We start from the raw sequence: 13,558 nt of genomic DNA, 5'->3' as shown, positions 1-13,558 counted from the left end.
ATTCCATAGATTAACCCACCCCCTGGCTGAAGAAATTCTTCCTCATCTGAGTTCCAAAAGGCCATCATTTCACTCTGAGGCTGTGCCCTGAGGTCCTATCTCACCTACAAGTGGAAATATCTTCCCCGAATCCTCTCTATCCAGGCCTTTCAGTATTCTGCATGTTTCAGTGAGATCTTCACCCCATATCTTTCTAAACTTCATTGACTACAGATCCAGAATTCTCAACCATTCCTCATATGACAAGTTTTGAGTTGGTATGACTTTTCTTCAGAACTATTCTAAACTAAAATGAGGTAATATTAAAAATTGGTGACTAAAGACTTCAGTGGAATTATAACACACTTAACCCATTTCTTCCTAAGTTACAAGTTACAATGAACATAAAGAATCTCAACTCCATCACTGCATAACTTTTATTCCTCACGGACTGTTCAGGTGTCTACTGGAATAAGGTATAAAACTGGTTCCCTGAGTATTCTAAAGTGATAAAGTGTGGCATTGGAAAAGGCACAGCAGGTCAGGCAGTATCTGAGGAGCCAGAGAGTCAACATTTCGGGTATAACACTCCATCAGGACTAATGTTTTCCCATGAGGTGTGTCCTTCCCTCGGCCAGCTGCCCTCACTGCTGCTCTGGAGAACTGTGAATCAGTTGGTGAATCAGAAACTATGGAGATTTGAGAATGAGGAATGTGAGTTTGCGAATGGCAGTTGGGATTTGCAGATCCAGGTAGAATGAATTGAATATATGAAGAAAGGTATTTTTATGAAAAAATTATATTTTCAAAATAAAAAAGAGTGAAGAAAGCAGAGAATTATATATTCCTTTGAGGAGAGAAGGCAAATGCAAGATGTTTAAAATTATGAAGTGTTTTGGTAACATAAGTAAAGAGAAACTGTTTCGACTGGCAGGAGGATTAATAGCCAGAGAACACAAAGTTCAAAATGATTGGGAAAAGAACCAGAGAAGATGAGGGGAATTTTGATGGTATATTTTGGGATTACAAATCAGTGGAGTACTGAGAGAACGTTGCACCGTCAAGTTAAGATGAGACATTAAACTGAATAAAAAAACCAAAAGAACTGTGGATCCTGGAAATCTGAAGCAAAAACAGAAATTGCTGGAAAATCACTGGACTTGAAACATTAACCCTGATCCCTCTCCATAGGTGCTGCCAGACCTGCTGAGTTTTTCCAGCAATTTCTGTTTTTGTTTCACATTAAATGGAGCCCAGTTTGCCTTCTAAGGTGGAAAGAGATCCCTGGGCACTATTTCTAAGAACAGCAGGAGAATTACTCCAAATCCTCTGCCTGCTGTTTACCCTGCTCTGTTGGTAACATCTCGTCAATAATACATTGCTGTTTGTGGGATTTTAATGTATGCTAGTCATCTGACGTATTTCCTAAAGTATAAAGGTGACTAGACTTTAGGGGAGACAATGGCCTAATGGTATTACCACGAGACTGTTAATCCAGAGACCTAGGGAGTGCTCTGGCCTCAAATATTTTTACCCTGTTTTTACCTACTCATGCTGCCAGGGCAGATGATGAAATTTGAATTCAGTTTAAATAAAAACCTGGAATTAAGAGTTTAATGATGACCATAAATCCACTGAGCACTTTTTGGGAAAAAAACCCATCTGGTTCACTAATCCCCTTAAGGGGAGGAAATGTATCATCCTTATCTGGTCTGGCTGACATGTTACTTCAGACTCACAGCCGCGCTTCAGAGAACATCTCCGGGACACCCACACCAATCAGCCCCACCGCCCCGTGGCCGAACATTTCAACTCCCCCTCTAACTCTGCCGAGGACATGCAAGTCCTGGGCCTCCTCTACCTTCGCTCCCTCACTGCCCGATGCCTGGAGGAAGAACGCCTCGTCTTCTGCCTCAGAACACTTCAACCCCAGGGCATCAATGTGGACTTCACCAGTTTCCTCATTTCCCCTCCCCCCACCTTACCCCAGCTCCAACTTGCCAGCTCAGCACCGTCCTCATGACCTGTCCTAATTGCCTATCTTCCTTCCCACCTATCTGCTCCACCCTCCTCTCTGAACTATCACCTTCATCCCCACCTCCATCCACCTATTGCACTCTTTGCTACCTTCTTCCCAGCCCCACGCCCTCCCATTTATCTCTCCACCTTGGAGGCTCCCATCCTCATTCCTGATGAAGGGCTCCTGCCTGAAATGTCAATTTTCCTGCTCATCGGATGCTGCCTGATCTGCTCTGCTTTTCCAGCACCACTCTAATCTTGAGTCCGATCTCCAGCATCTGCAGTCCTCGCTTTTGCCAATGTGATTGACTATCAATTGCCCTCTGGGCAATTAGGAATGGGCAATAAATGCTGCCTAGCCAGCGATGACCCTATCCCATGAACAAAAGAAGACTTCAACTGTAATTATATGGCTGTAAGGAATTCTAGACGTCTGAAAGACATGAAAGATGGGTTAGCAATGCAAATCATTTGTTTCCTAATCTCTGGGAAGTTCTAGTTGAAAGAGATTCAACAACACTGTTTCAAAGGACAATTCAGGAAAACCCTTGAAAACTTACGATGATATTGGAGAAAGAGGGAGCAAGGCGAGGTGTTCATAATCATAATGGGGAGTTTTGCAGGTGGCACCAAATATTCCAGCCGATTTAAAAATGCAAATAGGAGACAGATCTGCAGATGCTGGAGATCAGAGTGTGTTGCTGAAAAAGCACAGCAGGTCAGTCAGCATCCGGATGAAGGGCTCTGGCCCTAAATGTCGATTCTCCTGCTCCTCGGATGCTGCCTGACCTGCTGTGCTTTTACAGCACCCCACTCTCAACTTTACAAATGCAAGTACTGGATTAGTGGTGCTGGAAGAGCACAGCAGTTCAGGCAGCATCCGAGGAGCAGGAGAATCGACGTTTAGGGCCAGAGCCCTTCATCCACGCCCCCCTCTCCTCCTTGACCTATCACCTTCATCCCCTCCCCCACTCACCCATTGTACTCGATGCTACTCTCTCCCCACCCCCACCCTCCTCTAGCTTATCTCTCCACGCTTCAGTCTCACTGCCTTTATTCCTGATGAAGGGCTTTTGCCCAAAACGTCGATTTCGCTGCTCGTTGGATGCTGCCTGAACTGCTGTGCTCTTCCAGCACCACTAATCCAGTATTTGCTTTCCAGCATCTGCAGTCATTGTTTTTACCTTTACAAATGCAAGTGCCTAGTCCCGATAGGATTTTTCTCGGTTCCTAACAGTCCCCCACATTCCCTTCAAATTAACCTATGACGGGCTGAATGGCCTGATGTGTTTGTACAGGGAGCATTGCCACTTTAACTGGGGGTGGGAAGAGGGTTTGATTGTCAGTGGAAATGGATACAGTGAAGCAATGAGCGGTCAGGGGCGAGCCTCTTCCGGGTTTGGCAGCGATTCAGCAAAGAGGGACAGTTTCAGTGAGGCCGGCAGCAGCAACTCTCTCACACACGCAGAGAGAGAGCGAGCGCTCAGTACTGTGTACAGCAACCCAGCAGCATCGCGGAGACCGGGGGCAATGAACCAAGGCGAGAACCGAAAGAGGCCGATAGACGCTGGGGCAGACACCAACCCGGTGACTCCAGCCAAGAGAGTCTCCCTGCTCAGGTTCAAACCCAATTACCGAGACTGGGACGTGGAGGATGTCTGCTGTTTTCTGCGGACACATGGATTTGAAAAGTTCGAGTCGTTGTTCAGAGGTGAGTGTGCAATCTTTGGACAGTGCAAGGAGCTCATTCGACCCCGCGTGGCTGTGCACGCTGTATGGACCTCTCCAAATTCCCTCTTTCCCTTTCCCTTTGCCCTTCCTGCAGATTTACCCATCCCTCCTGTAAAGCAAAGTGAAGGCAGGAAAAGGGGATACACTTCCTCTTAGAATTACCTCATCCCCTTGCTATTTTGTTTCGCTGAACTAAATACATCCAAGATGGGGACTGCCTTCGGTTCATAGGTTGTAGATCTTGTTTCGGAAGAATCCCTGCCAACTCAGATTTACTAGGATGTTGCCAGGGTTGGAGAGTTTGAGCTATAGGGAAAGGCTGAGTGGACTGGGTCTATTTTCCCTTAAGTGTCGGAGGCTGAGGGGTGATCTTACAGAGGTTTGTAAAATCATGAGGGGCATGGATAGGATAAATAGTCAGAGTCATCTACCTGTAAATAGTCAAGCCACTACTCCCCAGGATAGTGGACTCCAAAACTACATGGCATAGGTTTAAAGTCAGAGGGGAAAGATTTAAAAGAGACCTAATGTTTTCACAAAAGGTGCTGCATGCATGGAATGAGCTGGAGGCTGGTACAATGACATAAAAAGCATCTGGGTGAGTGAGTATATGACTCACAAGTGTTTAGATGGATATGGACCAAATGCTGGCAAATGGGACTGGATTAATGTAGAATATTGGGTTGGCATGGACAAGTCAGACCAAAGGGTCTGTTTCTGTACAGTGCGACTCTAACACTCTAGCGTGCAAGATCCTCCTGTGTCATTGTTGGGATGATTTTTACCTCCTTTACCAGTGGTCCACATCAGCATTCCGATTAGATGTGAAATATCAGAAACATACTCACTGTGCTGTGTATGTTGTGGTTCCTTATTTGGCTGTTGCCATTCTGTAATACATGGGATATGCATCTCTTTGTGGGTTCTCATACTGAACCCTTGTTTCTCCAGTGGGAGTTGGGTGGAAACTCCATTGAGGTGTTCTTGAGATCTGACAAAATCACAGCAGCACAGAGGGGAATAAATGTGAGGACTTTTGACCCTTGGGTTGTACCTGCAGTTATGTGTTACTGTGGATGGTGAGACCATAAAATTGAAATCCTATGCACAGAGGTAGGCTGTTTGGCCTAATGAGTCTGTACAATCATTCAATGGAATTGTGGCTGATCTGATAAACCGTACCTCCACTTTTTTGACTTTTTCCTCTAACCCTTGATTCCTTTCCTGATTAAAAATATTTTTATCTCACTCTTTGTGCACTTAACAACAGCGTTCCCTCTAATTCTTTTCCTCACCAAGCGGATTTCTGACGTCTGAGCAGGCAGAAGTTTCTGGAAGCATCAGTGTGTTGTGGAGCTTCTCACTAGCTGTGTAACTGCATGGCTTGGAGGGAGCATTGCTGAACAGCCCTTCATGGTAAGAAGTTCCACACATTCACTCACTCTGTCTGAGAGAAGAAATTCCTCCTGTGTTTTTGCAGGGGTGACCCCTTTAATATGAGATTATGCCCTCTGCTCCTATACTCTACCACAAGGGGAAACACCTTCTCTGAGTCGACCCTGTCAAGTGCTCGAAGAAGCTTGCTCGCTTCAATGAGGTCACCTCTCATTGTTCAAAACCCCAAAGAGGAAGTAGGCTTTCGCAGTCTTGGCAAAAGCGAGGACTGGAGATCAGATTTGAGATCAGAGTGGTGCTGGAAAAGCTCAGCTCAGCATCCGAAGAGCAGGAAAATCAATGTTTTGGGCGGGAGCCCTTCAACATTCCTCTTGCAGTCTTGATCATACTACATCTTCGGTTTTAGACTAAAAGAGAGAAGGGAAGCAGGGACATGATTTTTTTGTAACTTTAGGAGGTAGAAATTGAAATTAATTGCACATATTGCAATGGGCTGAGCTGTTAATTGATAAAGTTAAAAGCAACATAAAATATTTGTCATGCTCTGTGCTTACTGTAGCTGTAAAACTGTTTTCCAAGCTACTTTCCAATATGACTCCATTTTGAGATTTAAAAACTAACAAATGGCAATAAACCAGCATAGTAATGCTGTGTAAATAATTACTGAAGTTAGGGTGTTATTGATCAGATATGTAAAATGATATATGAATATAAAAGTTTGAGAATCCCACAGTCTGTAACCCCTGTGGGAGTCATGAACCACTGTTAGCAAACTTCTGCTATTAAAAACACTATTATATACTTAAGACAACAAACAATTTTAAGAAATAGTCCAGCGCTGATAGAGGCTTACATAAACTCTATTAATATATAAATAAATGATCAAACAATGGGAGGTATTCCCAGATTATTGGGTTCAATAAAATTGCACACTATACTCCTATAGGCTCCACTTATATCGATAAGCAACTAAAGTAAGAAAATTCACAGCTAGTCTCAAGCTAATAAAATATGCAAGGCAAAGCAGACAGCAAGAGCTGTTAAAACAGAAAGAGAAAGTAACTAATGAAGTGGGTGGGGAAGGGAAGAAAATCTAATTTGCCAGGTTTTTATCCATTACTAAGGGAAAAGGAATGCAGAGCAATTTTAAAAACAGATGAGGTTGAGATTGTAATGCACAATAGGAGAGACGCAGACCTGACAATGGGCTGAGGAGTAGCAGATGGAGTTTAATTTATATAAATGCGAGCTGCTACATTTTGGAAAAGCTAATCAGGGCAGGTCTTATACACTTACTGGTAAAGGAGTGTTGCTGAATAAAGAGACCTTGGAGTGCAGGTTCATAGCTCCTTGAAAGTAGAGTCGCAGGTAGATAGGATAGTGAAGAAGGCGTTTGGTATGCTTTCCTTTATTGGTCAGAGCATTGAGTATAGAAGCGGGGAGAACATGTTGCGGCTGTACAGGACATTGGTTAGGCCACTGTTGGAATATTGCATGCAATTTTCAGAAGGATGTTGTGAAACTTGAAAGGGTTCAGAAAAGATTTACAAGGATGTTGCCAGGGTTGGAGGATTTGAGCTACAGGGAGAGGTTAAATAGTCTGGGGCTGTTTTCCCTGGAGCGTCGGAGGCTGAGGGGTGACCTTATACAGGTTTATAAAATCATGAGGGACATGGATAGGATAAATAGACAGTCTTTTCCTTGGGGTGGGGGAGTCCACAACTAGAGAGTATTGGTTTAGGGTGAGAGGGAAAAGATATAAAAAGAACCTAAGGGGCAACTTTTTCACACAGAGGGTGGCGTGTGTGTGGAATGAGCTGCCAGAGGAAGTGGTGGAGGTGAGGACGATTGCAACATTTAAAAGGCATCTGGATTGGTATATGAATAGGAAGGGTTTAGAGGGATATGGACCAGGTACTGGCAAGTGGGATGAGATTAGGTTAGGATATTTGGTCGGCATGGATAAGTTGGACCGAAGGGTCTGTTTTTGTGCAGGGCATCTCTGTGGCTCTGTGGTAAGTTGGTTTTTAAAAACTGATTTACAGTGGAGGAACAGGCCAAAATAACATTGGTGCAAAGGAGCCTAAGAGTAAGCCAAGGGGAAGGGTCTTGTGGCTTCATTGTAAGCTTGGCAATGGAATAAACTTTGGCTGCTAGAATAATTAACAGAAAATTACTGTTATATTAATCATGACTTGTTTCCTTAATTAATTCATGGGATATGGGTGTGGCGCTGATAAAATGACACATTTGTCTATTCCTTCAACCTTTGGTTTACTAGGTCATTTTAAGAGTCAGGAAGATTGCTGTGGAGCCTGGAGTCAGGTCAGGTTCACATCATATTTGCTTCCTAATGACTATGTAACTGCCTTCTCTACGATAACTTCCTGAATTTAAAACAGGTTATGAAATTGTGCAATTGTAGGTCTGGCAGCATTTGTGTAGAGAGAGAGAGAAAGTTAATTTTTCAAGTCTGATTTAATTGTTCTTTTGGAATGAGCAGATACCTTCGCTAAAGGAAATTAGTGAAATGGATGGCTTTTTACGACAATTGATGATAGTTTCACAGTGACCATTGCCAAACCTAGTTTTAAATTCTAGGTTTTCAAAAATGAATTGAATTTAGATTTCACGAGCTGTCCAAGTGCGAGTTTTGAACCCAAGAGCACCAGTTAGTGTCTCTGAAATACTAGGAGAAAGTGAGGACTGCAGATGCTGGAGATCAGAGCTGAAAATGTGTTGCTGGAAAAGCGCAGCAGGTCAGGCAGCATCCAAGGAACAGGAGAATCGACGTTTCGGGCATCAGCCCTTCTGAAATATTAGCCCATTGACATTACCACTGTCTCACCATGTCTCCTATCCTTCTTGTTGTGCTATGTGACCGATTCGGGTAGGAAACGACAACTTTCTCAGGAATTGGGTTAAGTGCAGTGGGACCAGCAATCAAGTTACTTATTGCATATATCACAATTCTGTTTGTTTATTCTGAATTTGCGAGATGTAGATCTGCCTGGCTAGACCTGCATTTCTTGCCTATCCCTAATTACCTTTAAGGAGACAGTGATGAGACATTGCCTTCTACTGCTGCTGTCTGTGGTAGTTCACAGTACTTTTAGTGAGTGAGATCCAGGATTTTGACTCAATGATATTGCAAGAATGGCACTATAGTTCCACGTCAGACTGGTGTGTGATGTGGAGGGTAACATGTAGGTGCTGGAATAGAACCTGTCTATGGCACTTGGTAAGGGCTAAAAGTTGAAGAAACTTATAGCTTCATGATTCATTTTCTTATCCTCATTCTCTAGATGAAAAACTAACTGGATGCAAACTACCTTATCTAACAGAATCTGATTTGGAGCAGATTGGAGTGAGGTAAGTGTTGCAATGTTATAATTAAAGGCAATACTCTTTTGTAAATTCAGGGCATTGTGACTATCTCTGTAACTATTTTTAATTCTGAAGAAAGGAATCGGGAACTTTCCCCAGAATCAAAGCTATCATTCTCACAGTCTCGCTTTTGTTCCTCTGAGCAAAGAGTTTAATTTGTTCTATAAGTACAGAGTCATTGAATTGATACAGTGTAGAAGGAGACCATTAAGCCCAATATGTCCGTACTGGCTTTCCAAATGACCAGCTCATTTAGTGTATTCCCCAGCTCTGTTCCCTGGAAAGACAGCGCATCCTTTCTCTTCAGACAAATGTCTAAATGATTTCTTGGATTGATTGAATTTGCCTTCATCGTATTCTCAGGCAATACATTCCAAGATGATAAATATTTTTCTTTTCTCCTATTTCTCAGACCAGAACTTTGAGGGTTGGGGGCAGAGGTGAGTGTAGTGGCCATCACTAAAGAGAAGGTGCTGGGGAAGTTGGAGGTGGATAAATCACCTGGACCAGGTGGACTACACCCCCAGGGGTCTGAAGGAGATAACTGAGGAGGCTAGAGAGCCATTGGTGGTTATCTTTCAGGAAGGGCTAGTATCAGGGAGGATCACAGAAGATAGTATCCAGTACTATCCAGCACTTTTTGTAGGTATAGTTTTTGGTTTGCGATGTATTGAACCTGGATTTCACTTAGGGTCATAGAGATGTACAACATGGAAACAGACCCTTTGGTCCAACCCATCCATGCCGACCAGATATCCCAACCCATCTAGTCCGACCTGCCAACACCCGGCCCATATCCCTCCAAACCCTTCCTATTCATATACCCATCCAAATGTCTCTTAAATGTTGCAATTGTACCAGCCTCCACCACTTCCTCTGACTGCTCATTCCATACACTTACCCCCCTCTGCGTGAAAAAGTTGCCCCGTAGGTCTTTTTTATATCTTTCCCCTCTCACCCTAAACCTATGCCCTCTAGTTTTGGATTCCCCGACCCTAGGGAAAAAACTTTGCCTATTTACCCTATCCATGCCCCTCATAATTTTGTAAACCTCTATAAAGTAATAGTGATGGCCACAAAATAATTTTGTAAACCTCAGCCTCCGACGCTCCAGGGAAAACAGCCCCAGCCTGTTCTGCCTCTCCCTATAGCTCTCATCCTCCAACCCTGGCAACATCCTTGTAAATCTTTTCTGAACCCTTTCAAGTTTCACAATATCTTTCCAATAGGAAGGAGACCAAAATTGCACGCAATATTCCAACAATGGCCTAACCAATGTCCTGTACAGCCTCAACATGACCTCCCAACTCCTGTACTCAACGCTCTGACCAATAAAGGAAAGCATACAAAACGCCGCCTTCACTATCCTATCCACCTGCGACTCCACTTTCAAGGAGCTATGAACCTTCTTTTGTCTCTGTCTGTCAGTGGAGCAAAGGAATTTTGAGGGCCAGGGTGAAGGAAGAGTAGTAACTAGTTTAATTGGTGATTTATGTAAATATTTCCAATTGGGTGATAAGTAGATTTCTCCAGCTTGCTCATTTCCCCTCCCCCCACCTTATCGCAGTCCCAACCCCTGGATTCAGTATCGCCCTCTTGACCTGCAGTCTTCTTCCCAACCCCTCAGCCCCCACCCCCTCTCCGGCCTATCACCCTCACCCTCACCTCCTTCCCCCTATCGTATTCCCAGTGCCCCTCCCCCCTACCCTTTATCTCGGCCCGCTTGGCACACCAGCCTCATTCCTGAAGAAGGGCTTGTGCCCGAAACGTCGATTCTCCTGCTCCTCGGATGCTGCCTGGCCTACTGTATTTTTCCAGCACCACATTTTTCAACTCTGGTACTCCAGAACCTGCAGTCCTCACTTTCTCCTCCCTGATAAGTGGGCATTGTCTGTCACAGATTGGCAGCTTCTCTGTAAGCTAAGACTCATAATCTTTGTGGTGATGCTGTTTTGTTTGTGTTTTTGCAGATGTCTTGGTGAACGCTTGGATTTGATCAAGTGTATTGATTTGCTGTGGCAGAAACCTATTGATATGAAGGTAGGTACACAGCTGAAGGAGAAATTGGACAGCCTTAAGTCTAGTTCCCCCTTGTCTGGCTACTGGCCACCATGAGTGTTTGGAGGAGGATGCTGTAGTGACTGTAATGCGGTCAGCCAACTAACTGGACCTCAGAGTATGAGTTCCCTAACTGGGGCTGTTAATCTGGTCCAATTAAGGAGTTTTAGCTGACAGATAGAAAAGGTGAATGTCTTCACTGTGTCCAACACCTGCACACATGTGACATGAGTGCTGGGGAAAAATAAGCTTTACCGTTGTCGGGTGGTAATGTGGGAGGGAAAGAAATAAAAAAATCAGACAATTCGAGCTGGCTCTGAGGGAGCTGGATCAGTGAGAGTGAAAGACTTTCCACTTTTCTGTATTATGGAGGAGAGGAGACTGAGGGGAAAAAAAAGATGAATGTCAGAGATACCGACAATCCAGTACCTGGCTCTGTATGAGGCAGTACTGTAGTCAAGGACTGTTCATGTGTAAATAAAGGATGAATAGGTGATGGGATACAGTCCTCTGTAGAGTTATTTTAGATGTCACAAGAAAAATGATGGAGGGGGAGGGTTATGGATGAGGAAGTAGAATGTGGTGCTGCTTTGTTATGGAGGGGGTCTGTGATGCATTGGCCACTTTTGCTGGATGGAATCTTATGGGTCAGAGAGATTTGTGGCAACATCGGGTGAGAAGTCTGGTGAGACCCATCGCAACCTGGAGCAACTCATTTCATCTCTTATGCTTTCCACATGCCATGGTGGGCTTCTCCCTAACTAGTGCTGCGTTGCCAGTTAAGGGGGATTATTGCTTGTTAACCACCTTCACAAATTAGAGTCACAGAGATGTACAGCACTATACTATTGCATTTTTGTAAACTCTCTCAACAGTCAGAGGCTGGACAGGCAAGGTTTATTTTACCTTTTAGGAAAGAAAAGAATGAAATGTGACCCAGTGAAGGTCATTGATGAAGGGATTCTGTATGGTACGCATAGAAGAGAGTTTCCCACTTGTGGGGAATTCCAAAACCAGGGCCCCAAATCACGAATCAAACCAATGGCAAAATCCAAAGTAACCCTTTTACCCAGAGAATGATTGGAATGTGGGGACTGTCCTGCAGCGAGGGGCAGATCTATTTAACCAGATGCTAGATAAGTATGTGAGGGATAAAGAAATAGAAGGGTATGTTGTTGGGGTGAGGTAGAGCTGATTGGAGGAGACTCCCAGACATCCTTAACACTAGCATAGAACATTTGGTCTGAATGGCTTGTGCTGTGTTGAGAAAATACATGTTTTAATAACAGATCTGTGTAATTTCAAATGACTAATTAATTTGATTAATCTGTACGTGGGATTTGTACATACAGTCACGCTTGTAACTCTGGCATGTAATGTGAGGTACTTGGTTTTTCCTGCAGGTATTCAATGACCCGATCCATGGACACATTGAGATGCATCCAGTCCTCGTCCGGATCATTGACACTCCACAATTTCAGCGGCTCCGCTTCATCAAGCAGCTGGGTGGGACGTATTTTGTATATCCTGGTGCTTCACACAACAGATTCGAGCATTCCATCGGGTGAGGAGTCCAGGAAGGAATTTATCCTAAAAGTAGAAAGTGCTTGATGAGAACAAGCCCATTGCTAACATTTCTCGACCTGCTAATAGTGCTCCAGTGAAGCTCAATGCAACAACATCTCATTTTCTACTCATGCACATAAGACTATTTAAAACTGAGACTCGGCTCAGTGCCAATCTCCAAAACATGTCGACTCATTGTTGGAGCATTTCTTGGGGAAGATTCCCTAGGCTCCTGCATTTCAAATTGTTCAATAAGATTTACTTCTGGACTTCGGTGTTTCATTAGTTATTCTCTAATAAGATCACTGGATAAATAAAATGATGTCTGGGAGCTTATCCACCTCCCTATCACTGCTGAGCATTCATAAGTGATGCCTTTTTAAGTTATAACTTTCTGCTTTAAATTGTGATCAAAATATACATATTTCCCTAACATGATGGGGACGTAGGAATATATTATATCCATTTGGTGATCAAACCATTAATCAGATCCCACTATTTTAACACACTCATTGTTGGCCTTGGATCTTCCATCCTCCAAAAGCTTCCAATTCTACAAGACTCTGCTGCTTGTATCATATGAGACCCTCTTTAACCCCTGATTCTGTGATCACTGACCTTTTGAACTGTCATTCCAGCGTTTTTTTTTAAATTTCCATCCCTCTATGGCCACCCCTTCTCTTCCTCTTGTCTGCTCTCCTCCACTTCGATATAACTGTCCAACATCATTGCACTTCGCAAGTTCTGCCCTCCTGTACATTCCTGACTAACATTACTCCAACTGTCCGCTGTTTAGGGAAGGCAACAAGGTGCTGGTGTAGCTAACAACACTTAAATCCCATGAATGCATTTAAAAAGAAATGATTTGAAGTTCTGAAATTGACCCCTGAAATTTCTCCACTTTTTTTCTTTTTCCTGCTTTAGGATCTCTCTTATGCCTTTGTCCAAGCTGCTGTTATTTTGTCCTGATATCTCCTTTTGTAACTTCGGTGTCACGTTTTGTCTGGTTTATGCTGCTGTGAAGTGTCTTTGGTCTGTTTACCATACCATAGGTGGTATATGCGTGCAAGCAATTGGATGCTTCTTTTTCAGTGGGATATGTGATCGAACTGGTCACAATTCTAAAATCAAAGTAAGGGATTCTACTAAGTATCGGCACAGTGTTTAGTCTGGAGCAACTAAATAGATAAATATTTCTGCTCCTTAAAGGTTGTATAAATTTAACTAAACATGATATGGAAACTGAGATCACAGCAATGAGAGTTTTGCATGTTGATGTTTTGAACCTTTCATATTAGCTTGGCCTAATGATAGCACTAGGCCCTGAGCCTGAAGGTTGAGAGTTCATGTCCATTCTAGAAGCTTGAGCTAGTTTGGGGCGGCACGGTGGTTAGCACTGCTGCCTCAGCACCAGGGCCCCAGG

At 43.6% G+C, this 13,558-nt stretch overlaps 1 protein-coding gene across 1 annotated transcript in view; it reads left to right on the top strand.

Moving 5' to 3' along the window:
• The first annotated feature begins 3,407 nt into the window (after positions 1–3,407).
• Positions 3,408–13,558, top strand: part of samhd1 (SAM domain and HD domain 1) — a 59,828-nt gene continuing 49,677 nt past the window's right edge. Inside the window, exons 1-4 of the mRNA XM_072556268.1 lie at positions 3,408–3,709; positions 8,430–8,496; positions 10,482–10,551; positions 11,973–12,133. Of these exons, the coding sequence (XP_072412369.1) occupies positions 3,529–3,709; positions 8,430–8,496; positions 10,482–10,551; positions 11,973–12,133 (479 nt within the window). The 5' untranslated portion in view covers positions 3,408–3,528. The remainder of the gene's footprint in view (positions 3,710–8,429; positions 8,497–10,481; positions 10,552–11,972; positions 12,134–13,558) is intronic.

The sequence above is a fragment of the Chiloscyllium punctatum genome, chromosome 37 (genome assembly GCF_047496795.1).
Source record: "Chiloscyllium punctatum isolate Juve2018m chromosome 37, sChiPun1.3, whole genome shotgun sequence".
NCBI classification, from domain to species: domain Eukaryota; kingdom Metazoa; phylum Chordata; class Chondrichthyes; order Orectolobiformes; family Hemiscylliidae; genus Chiloscyllium; species Chiloscyllium punctatum.
The sequence above is the reverse complement of the archived record's forward strand: the minus strand, read 5'-3'. Positions and strand labels throughout refer to the sequence as shown.